Source organism: Elephas maximus, chromosome 7, assembly GCF_024166365.1.
Source record: "Elephas maximus indicus isolate mEleMax1 chromosome 7, mEleMax1 primary haplotype, whole genome shotgun sequence".
NCBI classification, from domain to species: Eukaryota; Metazoa; Chordata; class Mammalia; order Proboscidea; family Elephantidae; genus Elephas; species Elephas maximus.
The window spans coordinates 37,733,683-37,753,076 of record NC_064825.1 but is presented as its reverse complement, the minus strand read 5'-3'; the positions used below and the strand labels follow the sequence as shown (position 1 = coordinate 37,753,076).

Here is a 19,394-nt window from a genome sequence, read left to right as displayed (position 1 = left end):
AACCCACCCAGAAGTGCTACAGGAGAAAGGCCTGGCAATCTGCTTCCATAAAGATTATAGGCAAGAAAACCCTGGAGAGCTCAGCTCTACTCTGTAACACATGGGGTCACCATGAGTTGGGATTGACTTGGCAGAAATGGGTTTGGTTTTGGCTTTTGAATTAAGATCTGTTTTATTTTGGGGTTCATTATTTCTGGTGTATAGGCTGAAAAACCTAGATCCAACAGCTATTGGAAAGAGAGGGTCCACAGTCAAAACTGTAGGCTGGAACCAACCAGATGTCCAAACACAGTACCTACCACAGGTTGTGGATGGAGACATGGTCATCAGGTACCAGCAGCAGCACAGAGAAAAGAATGGTAGCCAAAGCTTGGCTGTTCAAACCCACTTAGTAGCTCTGTGGGAGAAAGACCTCAAGATCTACTTCCATAAAGATAACAGACAAGAAAATCCTATGGGACAGTTCTACTTTGTCACATGGGGTCGCATGAATTAGAACTGACATGACAACACCTAACAACAATAACTACAACATTGATATGAATATTTAACTGTACAATTCTGGAGACACCCCTACCTTTCAGTTTTGCAAAATAAGGCTATGAATAAAATATCTACTGTCTATTATCACCATAAACAAACAAATAAGCCAAACCCGTTGCTATGGAGTCAATTCTGACTCATACCTGTAAGACAGAGTAGAAGTACCCCATACGGTTTCCACGGAGCACCTGGTGGATTTGAACTGCGGACCTTTTGGTTGGCAGCCGAACTCTTAACCATTGCGCCACCAGGGCTCCCATTATCACCATAGTTTCATAAAATAAAATATATTTAACATGAAAATTGGAGGGAGGCTATAACCTCAGGAAGGATTTTTCCCAAGGAAAGACAGTGGGCAACCTAATATCGATATGTATATATGCACATTTTAAAGTCCTTCTTTTCCCTTATTTTGCCCCAGACTAATAGAAATGTGGCCATGGAACAGCACCAGTCTGTGGACTAGAATTTGGGGAATAAATGACTTAGGGAATATCCAGAAGTTCTGGCATTAGAGAGAACAGAATGTTTTATGGCATGTCTCTGGCCTTGTCAATGGTTGGGGAAGAGCTTAACAAGGCAATTTAAATAGTGGAAAGAGTAATTTTTTAAGAGTAAAGCAGGGAGGGGTGTGGTTATATCCAAGAAAGTCTTTTCCATTTTATTTGAAATTTAATGTAGTCACTGATCCAATTAGTTAATAGCTCTCAGTTTTAAGTGTCAATCGCTACATGCGTATGTGTGTGTGTATATCCCTTATTGATCTCCTATTTTAATCATGTTAATAAATTAACCTGTTCCTTCCTTGCCATCCCCTCGTCACATGCCATCTATTACAGCACCTATTGCATGGTATTCTAGTTGTTTTCCTGTCTACTGTGCTCTCTTCTATTAAATTAGGAGTTTTTTTCAGGAAAGGGCTCTGTCTAGTTTATATTTGTATTCCCAATGAAGATCACAGTGCCTGTCACAGACTCACTAAATATGGAGATTTCTAAATATTTATTAAAATAAATAAGTAAAGATTTAAATATTTTTTTCTTTTTTTTTAAACCAAGAGCTTAATACTTGCCAAGCACAGTATTAGGCACCAGTGGTAGAAGAAATGATTAAAATGTAGCCCCTGAGCCCATGAGGTTCACAATCTAGTGGATGAAACAGACAAGGAAATCAAGTAATAATAATAATACACTGGGCTGCGTTCTATAACATTAGAAGGATGGAGGCTCCCCACCCCCATCCAGGCTGAGAGCACCAGGGAGGGTTTCTGGCAGTGCACCACAGAAGATGCATTTCCTTATGAGGAGTTACCCAGGTGAACAGGACTGTGAGTGGAAGCTGGCATCGAGAAGGCTAGGTGAATGGTATGTTTGCACATCTGGGGACGAGGGAGGAGAAAGAAGAGTTTAAGAATGGCCAAAGAATGAGAAAAGACTTGAAAGTGAGATGAGAGAGACAGCACTTTTATTTTTCTGGGAACTGCAAGAAGAACTGATATAACTGAAAGGAGGAGATGTGGGGCATGAAGGATTAATCAGAGCAGTGACAAAGTCAGATTTGCATTTTAGAAGGCTCCAAGTGGGCAAGAGTGTGGAAAATGGATTAAAGGTGCGTAGTTTTATTCCAGATGAGTAATGATTCTAACCAAATGCAGAGTACAGGAAAGACTGAAGAGGAATCACTCAAAAGATATTAAACATATATTGATAGGACTTAGAGATCAATTTAAGAGTGTGAATCAGTAGGATGAAATCTAAGAAAACTTCTTGGTGTTAGTTTTGCATTGAATCATGTCCCTTCAAAATATGTATTATAAATTCTAACCCCTGTACCTGTGATTATAATCCCATTTGGAAATGGGTTTTTTAAATTATGCTAATGAGGCAGTGGAAACCCTGGTGGTGTAGTGGTTAAGAGCTATGGCTGCTAACCAAAAGGTCGGCAGTTCGAACCCGCCAGGCGGTCCTTGAAAACTGTATGGGGGCAGTTATACTCTGTTCTACAGGGTCACTATGAGTTGGAATCAACTGCACGGCAATGGGTTTTTTTCTTTTTTTTTTCTGGAATGAGGCAGTATTAGAGTAGGGTATGTCGTAAGTCAATCTCTTTTGAGATATGAAAGAGCAGATTATGCAAGCAAGCAGAGATGGCGGAAGATAGATGCCAAGCTACATGAAAATCACCAAGGAACTGAGGAACACAAGCTAAAAAGAGACAAGGACATTCCCCCAGAGCTGACAGAGACAGAAAGCCTTTCCCTAGAGCCAGCACCCTGAATTTAGACTTCTAGCTTCCTGAACTGTGAGAAAATAAATTTGTTTGCTAAAGCCACTCACGTGTGGTATTTCTTTTACGGCAGCACTAGGTAACTAAGACAGTACTATAATGATTGAAAAAAAAAAAAAAAAACCAGACCCACTGCCGTTGAGTCGATTCTGACTCATAGCGACCCTATAGGACAGAGTAGAACTGCCCCATAGAGTTTCCAAGGAGCACCTGGCAGATTTGAACCACTGTCCTCTTGGTTAGCAGCTATAGCACTTAACTACTACGCCTATGTGCCAGGCACTACTGTAAGCTCTTTTCATGTGTAAACTCATTAACGCTCATTATAACTCTATGAGATGGATATTTTTATTATTCCGATTTTACGGATGAGGAAACACAGAAAGACCACACAGCTAGTGAGGAGTCAAAATACAAATACAAGCAGATACTCTTAAGTACTATACCATGCCGCTGATGGTCACTAAGACAGTTGATATAACTGGAGACAACAATCCGAAGGGTAAAGACCATGAGCGTGCTTTTTGATGTGCCTTAGATCATCTACATAGAGAGGTCCAATAGGTATTTAGATGTATGACTCTGAAGCCAAGGAAAGGTCTAGTTGCAGATACAGAGCTGGGAAAAGAATCTCTGGAAGTAGAGCTATAGCCACTACGGAGGGTATGCAGAGTAGGAAGATAAGAGACATTGTTGGGTGAAATGAACAAGTAAGAAATGAGAAGAGGAGATGTCTAAGGAAATGGAGAAGAGAAAGTCTGAGATGCCAGGAAAACCACTAGCCTGGAATGAAGCTGTAGAAGTTTTAGGGATGGGATTCCTGAAAAAAAGAGTTTCAAGGAAGGATCAAGTAACAGAGGCAAGTGTACAGAGAGATAAGGACTAAAAAATTCCACTAGATTTAGAAATAAATTATCTTGATAATTTGTGAAAATGATTTTAGTGGAGAGGTGGGAGCAGAACCTGGGTTGCAGGTGTTCTAAAGAGGGAATGTGACAGAAAGAGGGGGAGATAGTACAGATGACTCCAGCTTCAAAGGAAAGCATCAAGGATCATTTTATGTAATGGGACAATTTGATACAGTAAAAATCTGTGGACCTGTGTTCAAATTTCAGATCTGTCAGTTATTAGCTCTGTAAACTAGGATAAATTACTTAAACTTTTTGAACATCGGTTCCTTCATCAGTAACATAGAGATAAAAATGATTGTTTTATAGACTTACTGTGAGGATTAGTGGTTTTGTGTGCAAGCACTTGACAAAAACTAGGTCCTTAGTAAATGAGAGCTACTAGCATTACCGAAAATGTGAAAAGCCTAAAGACCTCTGAGTAATTTACTATTTGAAGAACCTGTCCTAGTGTACACAAATCATCTAAACTCTTGAGAAGGTTTTCTATTATTTTATCTGAAATATCTGATGTCATAAGAACATAATCTTAGTTTCATCATTGCTGTAAGAATTACTTAACTTTTAAATGGGGATTTTTTAATAGCTTTTTTGAGATAAAATTCATATACCATAAGTTTACCCATCTAAGGTGAACTGTTCAGCGGTTTTCAAGATATTAAGAGTTGTGTAACCATCATCATAATCTAATTTGAGAATATTTTCATAACTTCCAGCAAAAATCTGGTACCTGTTATCAGTTATTCCCCATTCCTGCTACCACTATTAACCTCCCAGCCCCAGGAAACCATGAATCTATTTTCTGTCTCTATAAATTTGCCTATTTTGAATATTTTATAAAAATAGATCATGTAATATGTGGTCTGTGCTTAGCATAATATTTTCAAGCTTAATCCATGTTGTAGCAAGTATTAGTACTTCATTCCTTTTTATGGCTGGAAATGATTTCATTGTATGGATACACCACATATTATTTACCCACTCATTAGCTGTCAGGCATTTGTGTTATTTTTACTTTTTGGTTATTATGAATAATGCTGCTACAAAAATAATGTAAAAATTTTTGTGTGGACATGTGTTTTCATTTCTCTTGGGTGTATAGCTAAGAGTGGAATTGCTGAGTTTTAATGAGGATTTTAAATTTTATTTAAAAAAAAAAAACTTAGCCATGCTTGTTTTAAACTATTCAAACAATTTAAATTACTTAATAAGAGATACAATTTCTCTCTTCCCATCCCAACCACACTCTCTTAAAGTATCCAGTTGCTAATAGTTCTCTGTGTTTCCCTTCAGGCTTGATCTATAATATGTAGCCTTTCTTAGTGTGAAAAATTCTGAAGGATGGACTTAGTTAAAAATTACAGGCTGGGGTGTGAGAAAAAGCACTGGCACCTAAAGTCCCTGACCCAAGTCGTACATCTGCCACTAACTTGTGTGACTGTGTGATCTTGGGTAAATCTTATTTTCTCAACTGTGTGTATGCATGTTTAATATTTGGACTCAACACTCCCTAAACCATTCAATAATTCAATGATACTTAGGGTCCTGAGAATTACTATTGGCTTTAGGCGTGTTTGCAGGATGTGTTTTTTTCTCCATTCTTTTTCTTTATAGTTGGTGAAAGGAACATTAGAGAATGGTAATGGCAGTTACCTTCACCTTGCCAAGTACTGACATTTACTTAGCATGCTAAGCAAACTTGCAGAGTGTCTTGTGCTGAAAATAAAGTCCCTTTGCACATCTTAATCTGTTCCTTTTCAATCTTCTAAGTTCGTTGAATTGATTTTCGTTTCATTACCCTTCACAGGGTCAATCAGAGTTGCTGACTGAACCAAATACTCTAAGAAATGTTAGAAGCAGCCGCAGATGAGATGACTTCTCCAGTATATCTGGAATTGACATATTTTGTACCAATGAAACAAACTTTACCAAAAAGTAGATATCACTGATTACAATGCACAGCATGTAGGACGAAGAAAACTTGTTTTTGTGGCCTAACTCAGAAATAATAAATCCCAGGAAAATTGGATGCATCACTTTCAGCCAAGAGTATAAGCGTGAAAGCTGACCTGGATGAACAGGCTCCTCTCTATTTACCAACATTGCCTTGATCCTGGAGAACTTCTACTATATATGAATGCCCTGTTTGGGCTATGAGACCATTAGTCACTGTTGCAGGTGAACACCTACCACTTGTCATTCCACTGAATGTTTACTATGTGCTCATGTGTGACATGGACAACATACAGCATTGCTCCTACCCATAAAGAGCTAAAAAGAGATACTCTGCTTTCATGTTTTGAAGGGTTATAACTACAGGGAAATTTGCAAACTGATTTGGGCTCTTCTTGAGGTTCACTTTGTATCTATTCCCCTGGGTATTATAGGATGGAAGTGCATGAAGAAAAATTAAAGATTGCTTGCAAACTTCCTAAGAAGTTAACTTTGGACCTAACAAGAAGAAATGAAGGATCTGAAGACTTTAACACCTTCAGAAAGCAGAGGTGGGGTTGGAAAGAGTTTGACTCTTGAGCCCGTGTGGATTTCTACTTGACATATGGAAAGGCAGAGGATATTTCATTAAAGAGGTCTCATTTTAGGTTACAGTAGAGACTTGGGATATATTAGGAGGCCATTTAGAGAGAGTGGAGAGAGGAAATCAACTCTCTATACTTAGATGAGATTTCAGGAATGACAACTAGTATTGCGGAGCTGTGATCTGTAGGAGGTCTTTGACTACAGGCTTATAATCCATCCACCTCCCACACACACACACACACACAAAAAAAAACCCCAAAAAACACCCATTGCCATCCAGTTGATTCAGACTCATAGCAACTTACATGAAACTCTAGTGGCATAGCGGTTAAGAGCTACGGCTGCTAACCGAAAGTTCAGCAGTTTGAATCCACCAGGTGCTCCTTGGAAACTGTATGGGGCAGTTCTACTGTGTCCTATAGGGTCGCTATGAGTTTATGAGAGGCTTGTGGGAGCCCTTAACCAATTGGACCCCAGTAGCTGCCCAAAGCATGACCAAGCGCCTAGGACCAAGTCATTCACCCACCCCCTACCTTAATTTCCCGTAGTCACTACCCCTATCTCTCCTGAGGCTAAGTTTTTAACTTCTGGGTTTTAAAAAGTAGATCATCTTCTGAGAAAGGTTTGATGTTCCTGAAACTGAATGTTAATGTTGCTGAACAAGGAAAACAGTGTGTCTATCTTTCTTATTTCTCTGCTGGGGAAACAGCCTAGATTAAAGGCTGTTTTTATGGGTCATGAGAATCCCAGAGGAAAAGACTCCAATATGAAAATCAGGGCAAGGGATCTGGCAGGAAACAGAGCTTCTCTGGAAGATAGGTAAAACAGGAAATTCCACAGTCTCTGCCTAGGAGAAGAGGCAGCTCATTTTTAGGGGACTGGAAGGAGCCTCAGGTAGCCACTGATCCCACATGGTACCTGTCACCAGGGAAGAGTGGAGAACTCGGTGCTATAACATGAGATTCTCAACTGTGAAGCAGCAGCATAAGGCAGAGATGAAAGGCTGTTGCCTGTGCCAGCTACTCTCCAGGTCCTAGAAGTCCAACCTAAGCATGAAGCTCTGGGGGGGACAACAGTGTGAAGGGAGGAGACCTACATCTGAAATAACGTAATTTTAATGGACTGAAAGGGTGATGAAGGTGAGAGGGAGAAGAAAGGTGCTTTCAGTGAGTTTTCTGTGGGAAAAAAGTTGTCTTGCAGGGGTGTGGAGATGGTTGTCTAGGATAAGAAATCAGTCAGCAGGGGATTCTGCAAGGAAGGAAAAGAAAGTCTCAGAATTCCAGCAATCATAATGGTGGAAATCTGATCATGGACTCCTTCTTTTTTTTTCACTCTCATCCCCTTTCCTCCTGCCTAATATGATCCAAGGCCTAAAGGTAACACAGATTCCACTGAAAACAAGAACTTAGCAAGTAACTGGTCAGGTGAGAGTGGGGAGATGGGGAAGGAGTCAAAGAAAATCTGAGCTGTCATTTCAACTTCAGATTTCACATGAAGAATCTCTGAATGTCTAGAATTTAATGAACACAAATTTTTCATAGTGTTGTCTAGGAGAAAGCAGGAAAGACTCGAAAGAGATAGGGCTAAAATCTATTTAAAACTCACATATGTTTGAAAAATGCAATTCATACTTAATTTCTAGACTTTTTAAAAAAAATATATTACTGATGACTACCAGATATATTCACAAAAGAAATCTTCCAGGCCCAGTGGTCCCTAAATCTCCTGAAAGCAGGATCCAGCTATGTCTAGCTTGTGTTTCCCAGAAATGCCAACTGTATAACAGTTGCTTAGTGCATATTTGTAAAACATGAAAGTTGAACTAAACTGTTTCTAGGGTGCCCTCTGACTCCAAATTTAACGTAGCTTCTAGTTGTATTTTAACCTACAGGATGGACAGGATGACATCCTCACAATTATGCCAGAGGCAGAAACTATTAAGTAAGGAAGAGAATATTAGAACGAATTTGAGAGACATGGAAATATCAAAGAGAAAGAAAATTCTCATTTCTTATACCCATCCTCATCCTCAGTGTGGAACAATCAAGTTCATTAGGGGGTTGGTCAGGGAACAATCTATTCACAAGGACACTTGGCAATGGAGATTTGTTAGGGTTGAAATCCAGCCCGAACCATGTTTACCAAGCCATGGGCCCTGGAACAGTGTGGGTTTTACCCAGAGAAAGGGAGCTTTTTGTCTAATTTGGACAAAGGCTCTGGCTGAGTTAGCAGTAACCCAGGCTACTCTTCTCTTTTTAAAGCAAATCATAAAACTCCTCTTTGCTCTCTAATGTATTCATTTTCTCCAGAATAGAGTGATCTGAGGTTTTAGTATTCATTTTGGAACACATATCCCTGATGACTTTAAAAACCCTATTTAAGGGACACTTTAAACTTTTATATGAGCTTAAGGTCTACAGAACTGAATTAAATGGTTGAAGTAGAAGATTTACTTTCTCTGCTCTGAGAGGTAAATTTTGACCCCTTAATTAAAACAAAATTCTAAATTATAAACTACGAATCTATAGATAAATATAGGCAGCCTTGCACAGCCCTTCCTCCCAGGCCACCCACCCTAACATTCGTTTCTCTTCACTATTCACTGGACTTGCCAGTTCAAGGGAACAGAGGTTCTCAGGCTTTGAATGGAAATAGCCTTTTAAAACTATCCTTTAATAAAAATTCGTTCCCAACTCAGCATAAGATACTTATTTAGGAAGTTATATCATTTAATACATACACATACAATGATAGGTAACATTTATGGAGTACTTCATTTTTTTTTTTTCATATTTATCAGGCATTACTGTTAGCACTTCAAATATAATCTCATTACATTTTCATAGCAGCCCTAATTATTGCTATTTTATAGATGAGGAAACCGAGGCTCAGAGAAGTTGTCACTTGCTCGAGTTTATACAGCTGGAAAGTTAGGGAGGCAGGATTCGAACCTTAACACTGACTCTGGAGTCTGGGTTCTTAACCACATATTCACTATCTACCCGCTTACCACCCACTTAATTGATTTTATTACGGTTAAATGGGGTGTTTTTGTTTTTCCAAGCTGAATTTGTTACTTGAGTAGTGTTATGTGTGACTAGAACAATATTCAATAAACATTTATTAAGCATATTTGAAAGCACTGACTCTGGTGACAGCCTGCTTAGGTTCAAATCTATCTGTGTGACTTTAGGCAGGTTATTTATCTCTCCAGATGTCAGTTTCCTTATCTGTAAAATGGTAATAATAACAACATATATCTTTTTGGGTTACTGTGAGGATTAATTGGGCACGGTGGTTAAGAGCTACGGCTGCTAACCAAAAGGCTGGTAGTTCCAAGTCACTCATTGGAAACCCCATGGATCAGTTCTACTCTGTCGTATAGGACTGACTATGAGTCGGTATATCGATGGCAACAGTTTTTTTGTGTGTGTGGGGGGGGCAGTTAATCAGTTAATATGTATAATATGCTGCCTGGTAATAATAAGGTTATATAAATGTTCATGATTATTAGGGTCATTGTAATTATTTACATCATCATCAATGTTACTACTAGTACTACATGCCAGGCACAGTGTTTGGCACCGGGAATATAGCAGCAAACAAAACCAGCAACATTTCTGCTTTAAGGAAATCAACATTCTAAGTCCTGATAGTCTCATTTCAAACATCTCATCCACCTTTTCCATTTGTTTGTCAAACCATGTACTGTGATTCTTCTGTAAAATTAGAATAATCATACCTGCTCCACAGGTTGTTGTGACGATAAAATGAATTAGTACTTGTAAAATGTTTGGAACGGTGCCTAGCACATAACAACATTCAATATACATTTGTGATTATAACTAGTGTCTTTGTTGTGGGTGTTATGGTATAAACTTACTGTCTTGATTCTTTCTGAGTTCCTGTACTTTGTTGCTATAGCAATTTTGCGTACAATTTTCTCACAGCTACTTTGTCTCCATAAAGGACTACTTTTGAAGTTATCTTTATTCTCCAATTACTTATTGCTACCTAGTAACATAATGGTTACTAATATAAATCTGACAATTTCTCCCAAAACACAAAAAAGACACTCCAAAACTAGAGGAAAATATCCATTTCATCTCCAGTAGATAAAGTAATATATATATTTTTAAACCAAACTGATTAAATTTAGACTGTTTCATCATAGAGTTATTTGAACATCACAGAACAGGAATTTTGGAGTAAGAGCTATCGGGGTTCATTTCCCACTCTACCGTTACAAACCATGTGACACAGATCAAGCCTCCTCACCTTTAACCTACCTGCAAGGCTTGCTGTGAAGATTAAATGAGCGCTTTTGGGACAGGGTAAGTTCCCGCTCTTTGTTCACCATTTACACTACGCTACATTACACAATGTAATTTCAACTGTGTGTGTGTTTTATTTCTGATTTCTCAAAAAGAACATCTTAAAGAAAGAGCAACAACAACAACAAAATAATAGCAAAGAAAAAAAAAAAAGAGTGGGGCAACAACAGATGCCATGAATTAGGAAACGGTGTCTAAGTAGTGAACGCATTCACTTAGAGACAAGAGGCATACCCTTCAATGTGAACCCTAGCATGTATCGCATTGCAGAGAGAAGAGGCTGTAAAACTCAAGGTGGCAAAAGCCACCTCTGTGACTCTGAGGGAGTGAATTAATCTCTCCTTATTATCCTTAGTTCGAACTGGGCTTAGTGATCACCTACTTCAAAAAGGTAGTGAAAGGCCTTTTAAGAAAATGCTGCATAAACTTGGGAAGGGACTGTGCCTTATGAGCCATGCCTAGAGAGCATCCTTTCTTGGTTCTAATTAAAAATGAAATTAAGTGTTCTTTAAGATTATATCAGCCTCTTAAGGGATGAAAAGTTCAGTGATTTGTTAAGCATCTGCTTTCTTTTTTTAAATGATGTTATTTCCCAGATTAAATCTTGTGAACAAGGCTCCAGATTTCCTTTCCGGATCCATAGTGCAGTGGCAGAGTGGATGTGAGACAGGAAGACTGAGTGTGAGGTGGTGCTGTGGTGTGAGAGGGACTAAGGCTCCACAGGAGCACGCACTTGGGCATGGGGAAGTCCTGGTTAGAGTCCAGTGGCTAGATCAAAACTTCTACTTTGCAGGGTTCTTGGGGTTACTAAAAAAGATAAGGGATGCATGTAAAGCACCTGACCCTGAATCTGCCCCAGAGAAGCCATCTTGTCCACATTCCTAAGGTACAGGAGGAAATACTCCTGTATGTTTGGATGAAAAAGAAAATTATCTCACGTAAGTGTGAAGTCACATATGGCTTTAGAAACATGCCACCCTTTACAGGGAGCCTATAAATGCAATAATAAAAGGGAAAATGTATCACTGTACCTACGGTGACAAGAAAGGTTGAAACTAAGAATGACAGTAGGATTTAGAATCAATAGCTTTCTTATGGCCTCAGGGGATTTACCTGTGCTGATAAACACTTTTCAACTGATTTGTGATAACAATAAAAATAAATATACATGAGCTTTAGGTTTAAAAATAGAATAAGCATACGGACACATATGTCTGGATAATACCTGGATGAAAATCATTTGATCTATTTCCCTTGATACAACAATCTCATGAGGGAAAGAACACAGATACGATTATTTTCCCAATTTTCTGATGAACAAACTGAGGGTCTGAGGGAGGTGAAGTCCTTAGCTAAATGCATGATTAGTATGGCCGAAGGACAATGTCACACTTAAACAGTTTGGACATTACCCCCTGTTCCTCTACTATATCATACCACCACCATCTCAAACAAAAGACCTTCTAATATGCTTTGCTCCCTATCCTTCCATTGTCTTCTACAGGGTTTTTTGTTGAGGTGCATTTATTGTGGACAGGAGTGTTCACTGTCTCAAAGAGGAGGTGATGCAATCACCATCTAGTGAATACTTCAAGCAAGACAACCCTTCCTCTTGAGTCAGCCAAACACCAAGTACCATCATACGAAACCCACTGCCACCGAGTCGATCCCGACTCATAGCGACCCTATAGGATAGAGTAGAACTGCCCCCTACAGTTTCCAAGGAGCACGTGGTGGATTTGAACTGCTGAGATCTTTTGGTTAGCAGCCGTAGCACTTAACCACTACGCCACCAGGGTTTCCAAGTACCATCATACTCTTTGGTAAATGATTCTGAATCCATTTGCTCCTCTCTGTCTCCACAGCCTTAGCTCAGTTCTTCATGATTTCCACTCTCAACTAAGATATACTAACTAATCTCCTTGTCTGCAAGTCCTTTCCCATCCAGTTATCTTCCACATAGCTGACAGAATGATCTTTCTAAAAACACGAATCTGATCACATCTTTACTTTTGCTTTTTTAAAAAATGTCAAGAGTTCCCTGCTACTTATAGAAAAAAAATCCAAAATCTTCAGCTTGGCAAGTAAGGTCCTCTATGATCTGTGTCTCTAACCTTACGATCCACCCAATACCCCTCTGCCATATATAATTATTTACAGTCCTAGAATGCACCAAGCATTTACACACCACGAGGCTTTACTCTTTGCTGTTCCTTTTGCTTGGAACACATTTGTTCTCTCATCTGACTAATGAACTCGATGTCCTTCTGAAAGACTCAGCCCAGGCACCACCCTCCAAGGAAAACGGAGGCAGAGTTAGGTAATTCCTCCTTTGCTCACCTTTAGAGCCTCGCATGTTTCTTTTACAGTTTTATTATACCTGGAAGTTATATCTTGATTTTGGATTTACTGCTTTTGAGACAGTTAACACATTAAAGGCCCAGATAAATTTTCTATTATTTCACAAAGAAAGCTTACTTTCCCCTTATTTACGAAAGTTAACCCCTATAAAGCAAAAAACAACAACAAAAAAACCCCACAAAATGCTCAAATCAGTTGCCATTGAGTCAATTCCAATTCATGGCAACCCTACGCATGTAAAAGTAGAAATGTGATCCGTAGGATTTTCAACAGTTGACTATTCAGAAGTAGATCACCGGACATTTCTTCTGAGGTGCCTCTAGGTGGACTAGAGACTGCCATAATTTTTGGCCCATGGCTGAGGTCTTGTGAGAGAAAGATCTGGCTCTGTGTCCAAAAACCAGGAATGGCTTGGGCCGTTAACTTTATGATGTCTACCAAGGGGATGAGTTATAGATGTAGATTCTCTGAACCATGCAGAGAATAGTTTGAAGCTAGACTAACGGACGGACCTATGAGAAGGTGAGGTTAGTTTTCCATAGTTAACGTTTCTTATGAATGATTAGGAGTTGATGAAACAAGGAACAAGTTGTAGGTGGGAGACATTCTTTTGTGAATGTTCACACCTCTGCAGAAGGACACTCTAAGATTATGGTTGCTTCTATCACTCACTACCTCTTGTACTAGTCTGATTTTAGTCATCTAGAGATTAGGCTTTCTGAAGAAACTAAGGCAGTTTAGCAGATATACATCACTATGCATAGGAGTTCTTCATTTACATGACTATGAGTCCTTTAAGGGGGGAGACAGGTTTTATTCACCTTTAAATTCCTAGCTCTCCCAATGTCTGGACACCTAGGAGAAGCCCCATGAATATATACTCTTCAATGAGAGAAGAACATGGTTTGTGATCATGTAATGCTTCAGAGTCCATTTCCTACCCCAAATCTGCCAACACATTTTAATTGGCCTTCATTTGGTTTATATCAGCCTCTGTTTATCAGCTGTAAAACAGGGCTTCAAACTCGTTATTTTTGGGTTGGCCCCCTGCTGAGAATTTGCATTTTGACACCAGATATACTGAATCAGAATAAAAAATGTAGATTCTGATTTAACGTATCTGGGATCAAAAAGCAAATTCTCAGTAGGGGGCTGAAGTGAAAATAACTGATTTGAAGCCCTACTGAAAAATAGTAATTAGGGACATCTACATAAAAAAAAATTTTTTTTTTATGTAAGACAGCGGAAACCCTGGTGGTGTAGTGGTTAAATGCTATCTATGGCTGCTAACCAAAAGATTGGCAGTTCCAATCCACTAGGTGCTCCTTGGAAACCCTGTGTGTCAGTTCTACTCTGTCCTATAGGGTCGTTATGAGTTGGAATCGACTCGATGGCAATGGGAAGGGTATGTAAGAAAGGAAATGAACATATGCCGTATGTGCTGGGAAAACAACCAAGAATACTGTTTTTCTTGCCCTAGGAAAATCAAAAGCAGAATCATTACCCTCCCAAAGTAGAAAAACCAATTATAACATCAAAAACTACTTAAAAAAAGAGAGAGGCACTGGATAAGCAGGAGCCCCATGGCAATCTCATTTGTTTTTCATAGAACTCTGAATTTTAGTTTGATTCCAGGCTTGGCCCCTTTCTTGCCTTTGCAAGGTCTGAAAAGTCAATTACCCTAAACATTAACTGTAGGGTTAGGAGCTGGCATTTTGCCAAACGATTTAATAAAGTGTTTTCCTAAAGAAAACTTAAACTTTCTCTGTTGTTTCTTAGATGATATTACAAAAGCATATTGTGTATACAATGGATTCATTCCTGGATATATACTATTAATTTAGAGAGCTGAGAATGTGAGTATTCCTGCTGAAATCCAGATTACCGACTCTCATTGCTTTTGCTGACTTGCTATCATTCTTCTGTGCGCCAGTTAGGGTGTAAACTGACACATACGTAAGGTGGGATCACATGCTAGCTCATCTCATAACCTGGGGCAATAATTGCGTATCAATACGTGCACGTTTCTGAAATGGAATAGAAACTCCCAAATGCTCTGAAAAATACATCATCACATGCCACAACTTAAAGGTTAGGCATTTCTTCAATACTCTTGGTCAGACTTTTCAGCTCGTACCTTTGTAAAAAGTTGTTCTAATACAGTATTGTTCACTTTGTCTGCAGTTGATAAATCTTGGTTAAATGAATTGATGGAAGAGAAAATACCAGAATATTTATATTTTACCACAAGCAGAACTAAGACATGGAACCATGAGCATATTCCAACTGGAGTTGGAGAAGGGTTTGTGTGTCTAACTCTAAGGTCTTATCTTCTTCTGAGATTCCATGAGTTATTCACGGTCACAGTAGAAAAAAACAAGTGATGGTGTAAGTCAATGAAATCTAGATTTCTTGAATTGTGTCCCTGAATTCTTAGCTACGTTTCAAGCAACATTTGCTCAGAGAGGTATTTTCCATTGGAAAGGAAGTAATCTCTGAAATTAATTGCTCAGTCTTCACGAAGAATTGACAGCTAACAAATTAATTTACAGTGTGGACACTGACCATCAGGATAATTTAAGGTGAGAGTGCAATACACACAGTGAGCTCGAATCTATTGTTATTTGTTTCCAAGCATGGATTTATTCATTCATGGAGTTGTTTTATGCATCTACTAAAAAGTGGGTAAAGCATAGCTTGAGCTATGACCTGTTCCTGAAACAGGTATTTGTCTGGATGTCTGCAGATCTTATTTCTGTTTATTTATTCATTCAGTAATTCTGAGCTCCTGCTGTGCCAGACACTGTGTTAAGAGTTAGGGATATAGCAATGCACAAAACAGACATGATTCCACTTACTGAGTTTACAGTGTAGAGTGTGAGACAGGCATTAAGTTCAAATACCATATAAATCAATGTGTAATTATAAATTGCTTGAGTTTAATGGAAAAAAAGAGAGAATATATAATAAGTGACCTGATTTTCTCCTTCAGGGGCTTCTCTGAGGAAGTACCATTTAAACTTAGATCTAAGATGACCAGAATTTAGCCAGGCAAAATGTAAGAAGAGCTTATAGGAAGAGGGGAGAGCATGTGTGAAGAATTTGAGATGGGAAGGTATTTAGTGTGTTTTGTAAATAAAAAGAAGGCCAACATGAATTGTGTGTTCAGCAAAGGGAAAAATAAAATGCTGTAGTGGTGAAGAGGCAGGCAGGGACCAGACCATGCAGAGACTGGGTGCTAGGTTAATGATTATGCATTTTATGCTAATGAAAAAGGGACAGATAAGATCTTATCTGTATTCTTAACAGATCCTTTTGATTTCATTGAGGAGCATAGGTCAGGAGGACAATAGTGGAAGTAGTGAGACCAACTAGGAGGCTATTGTAGGCAAGAGATGATGGGGCTTGGACTAAAGCAGTGGGGACAGAAGTAAAGTGAACAGATTTGAGATATATTTTGCAGGTGAATCAGTAGGACTTGAAGATGGATTGAATGATGGGTGTGAGGGAGAACAAGGTGTTAAGGATGACTCCCAAAGTTTTGGACTGAACACATGGTGCAGATGTACCTGCCATTTACTGAGCTGGGAAAGTTTGGAGGAGCAGAAATTGGGTGGGGAATTAAGAATGGATATATGGATAGGTATATATATGTGTGTGTGTGTATAATTTTTTTTTTCTAGAAATGAAGGATAAGACAATGCAAAAGGGAAAAGAAGAAGGGGAAAATGAGGGTAAAGAACTTAGAATAGAAAAATAGAGTTTCAAACAGGGTGGAGGATGGGAGGTGGGGACTGGTGCATATCAGAATTGCTGAGGGTGTGTAATTTGAAAAAGAGATGTTCAACATTATAATCCAATTTTTTACTTGAAAAATAACATGGTTTTCATAATATGGAATATAAAAAGTAAATTCAAAACAATCTCATTGGGTGGTTATACACAAAAGGTATCATCTGTCATCTCCTTATTGTGAAGTTTTAGAGAGGAATACATCAGAGTGGAAAGAAGTCATGTAACTTGTGCTCATCAAAAAAAGCATCGGCTAGGAAAAAAAAAAAGGATTTATTGACACTAAGCCAGAGGAACAAAGATGAAAAGTTAGGATAAAAATAGAGAAGGGAGAGAAAAAAAAAAAAAAAAATGGGTGGAGACTTTTCCAGCGAGCAAACGTGTCTGCCATCATGCCTCTGCTGATGAAGTTGCACTTACCTGTGCCAGGTCAGTGGTCACCTGGGTTTGAATCCCAGCTCTGCCATATATTACCAATGACCTTGGACCAGTCAAGTTACTCCTCAAGCCTTGATTCCCTCATTTGTAAACACAAAGATAAAGATAATATCTACTTACAGGGTGTTTATGAGGGTTAAAAGAAGTAATTCATAAAAAGTGCTTAACGAAATGCCTGGCACAGAGGAAAGCTGCCACTCTGTAGCTGGCTGTAGAGACATAATTACTAGAAAGCCATTACAGTAAGTGTGTGCATCTGTTCACATCCCTATGGCTACAGTGACTTTGCCCTGTTAGTTTCAAAATTCTGCAGTTCACTCTATCAAAAAATAGTATTTATGATTTGTTAAAAATACAGAAGGGCTTAGTATTTTGAAAGCATTCTGAAATGTTATTAGGCTTTAATCATTGCAAATTAATGAAAATGCCCCAGCTGATTACATAGCCAAAAATATGTTTTCTCATTTATTCCCAGAAATGTTAAATATAATTTAAACTTTTTTTTTATTTACTAGTCTAGTAATTGGCTTATAAATGCAACCCTTGAGAATATTCAAAAACAGAGATGACACTCTAAGAAGACCCAATTTCATTTTGTATCTTTCTAAAATCTGTATTTTCTTAGCTCTAATAATAATTTTTTTTTTCTAATAATACTATGCTCTGTTCTATAGGGTCGCTATGAGTTGGAATCGACTCAACGGCAATGGGTTGTAATAATACTATGAGGATATATCAAACTATTCAGCCTAAAAGCATAACTACATAAGCCCCCCATTACTTGCAGAAGCATGACAATTGGAATCACTTTAGACTGAATTGGAGCTACTTCATGGAACACTATATTCTACATTTCTTACTTTCCTCTCTTTCTAACTCTAGCTAGTCTGTGAAGATAGGGTTTTATTATTTACCAAACACATACCTTTAGAATATTAATGCAGAATGATGTACAGCCTTTAGACTTAGAACAATTTATTTACGAAGTTGTTTTCGAAAGATTCAACATATTCTAATCTCAAATTTGGACTCCACGTTAATTGGCAATGCCACGCTGAAGGCAATACCTTAACCTCTTTGAGCCTCTTATACAAAATGAGAATAATTAAGAGAACATTTGCAAACATCTAGCATAATAACATAGTGTAAAGGTTAAGATTGTGTTCTTTGTGGTGAAAGAGAACCCACCAATTCTGTGGTTTTGGACAAGTTGGATAATATCATTAAAAGTCAGTTGTCTCATCTATTAAATGGTGATACCAGTACTTACTTCTAAGAATCTCATCTTGTGAGTATACACAGAAGATATCGTTTACCACCTGTCGTTAGGGAGGTTTTGGGGAAAGATGCATCAGAGCCTCCAGCAGGGTGGAAGGATAGTGTTTATTAAGTATTATTTCAAACATTTTCACTTTTATCCTTCTATATGAGGAAAATGGTACTAATTATACCCTAATTCCTCTGGAAAAATGGAATTAATATCTTATTAAGATACATGAGAAACAAGGACATTCAGAGCATCATGTAACCATGTCTGAGTGTACTGTGATCACACCAGAATAAAAGGGTGGAGGGGCAATATTCTTAATTTCTCCCAAAGGAGACTGAAGGAACAGAACATCTCTCCATCGTGAGGAGGGTGTCAATGGAAAGAGAAGTGAGCAGAGGCGGGTTCCACCCATTCATCCTGTGGAAGCACATGCAATTCGAGAAGTGAGAGAGCACATGCAGTACCTGGTCATCTCAGAGTCAGGGAGCAGGCCTAGGTGGTAGTGTGGGTAGGGAGCTGAAAGAAGGAAGCTTTTGTCACACTCAACAGGGGAATAGTGCCTGGGAGAAGCTGGCTTATCGCAGAGTTTGTTCACAGTGCTGTAAACGGGTTCCGGAGGCCTGGTGATACAAGAGGAACAGAAAGATAGGCATGGTTAGCACACACACTCAACAACTGTGCAACTAGTAGCATTTCACCATATGCAAAAATAAAAATTCAAAATGATGTCATGGGCTATATTAGGCCTGAGTTAAGATTAGGAGTCTTTTTAGGAAACAAGATCTCTGGTTAGAAATTAAAACTCTGGCTGACATTTGCAACAGCTAAAATCTGTATGCCAGATGCCTCAATATAGATCTGATCAGCCTATAAATGTCATTCATATTTGGATAATTTCTAGTCTGAAATGCAAAATTCTGAGAT

General features: G+C 38.6%; 1 protein-coding gene and 1 long non-coding RNA gene across 18 annotated transcripts in view; one reads left to right on the top strand and one right to left on the bottom strand.

The window, feature by feature from the left end:
• DLG2 (discs large MAGUK scaffold protein 2) overlaps positions 1–19,394 on the bottom strand; it is a 2,175,949-nt gene that overhangs the window by 466,859 nt on the left and 1,689,696 nt on the right. For all 15 annotated transcript variants that reach the window (XM_049891082.1, XM_049891084.1, XM_049891085.1 and 12 more), the window contains one exon: positions 18,935–19,090. In XM_049891082.1, coding sequence (XP_049747039.1) covers positions 18,935–19,090 — 156 coding nt within the window. The remainder of the gene's footprint in view (positions 1–18,934; positions 19,091–19,394) is intronic.
• The window catches only part of LOC126079782 (uncharacterized), a 262,037-nt gene that overhangs the window by 188,266 nt on the left and 54,377 nt on the right, over positions 1–19,394 (top strand). The gene's annotated exons all lie outside the window — the stretch shown is intronic.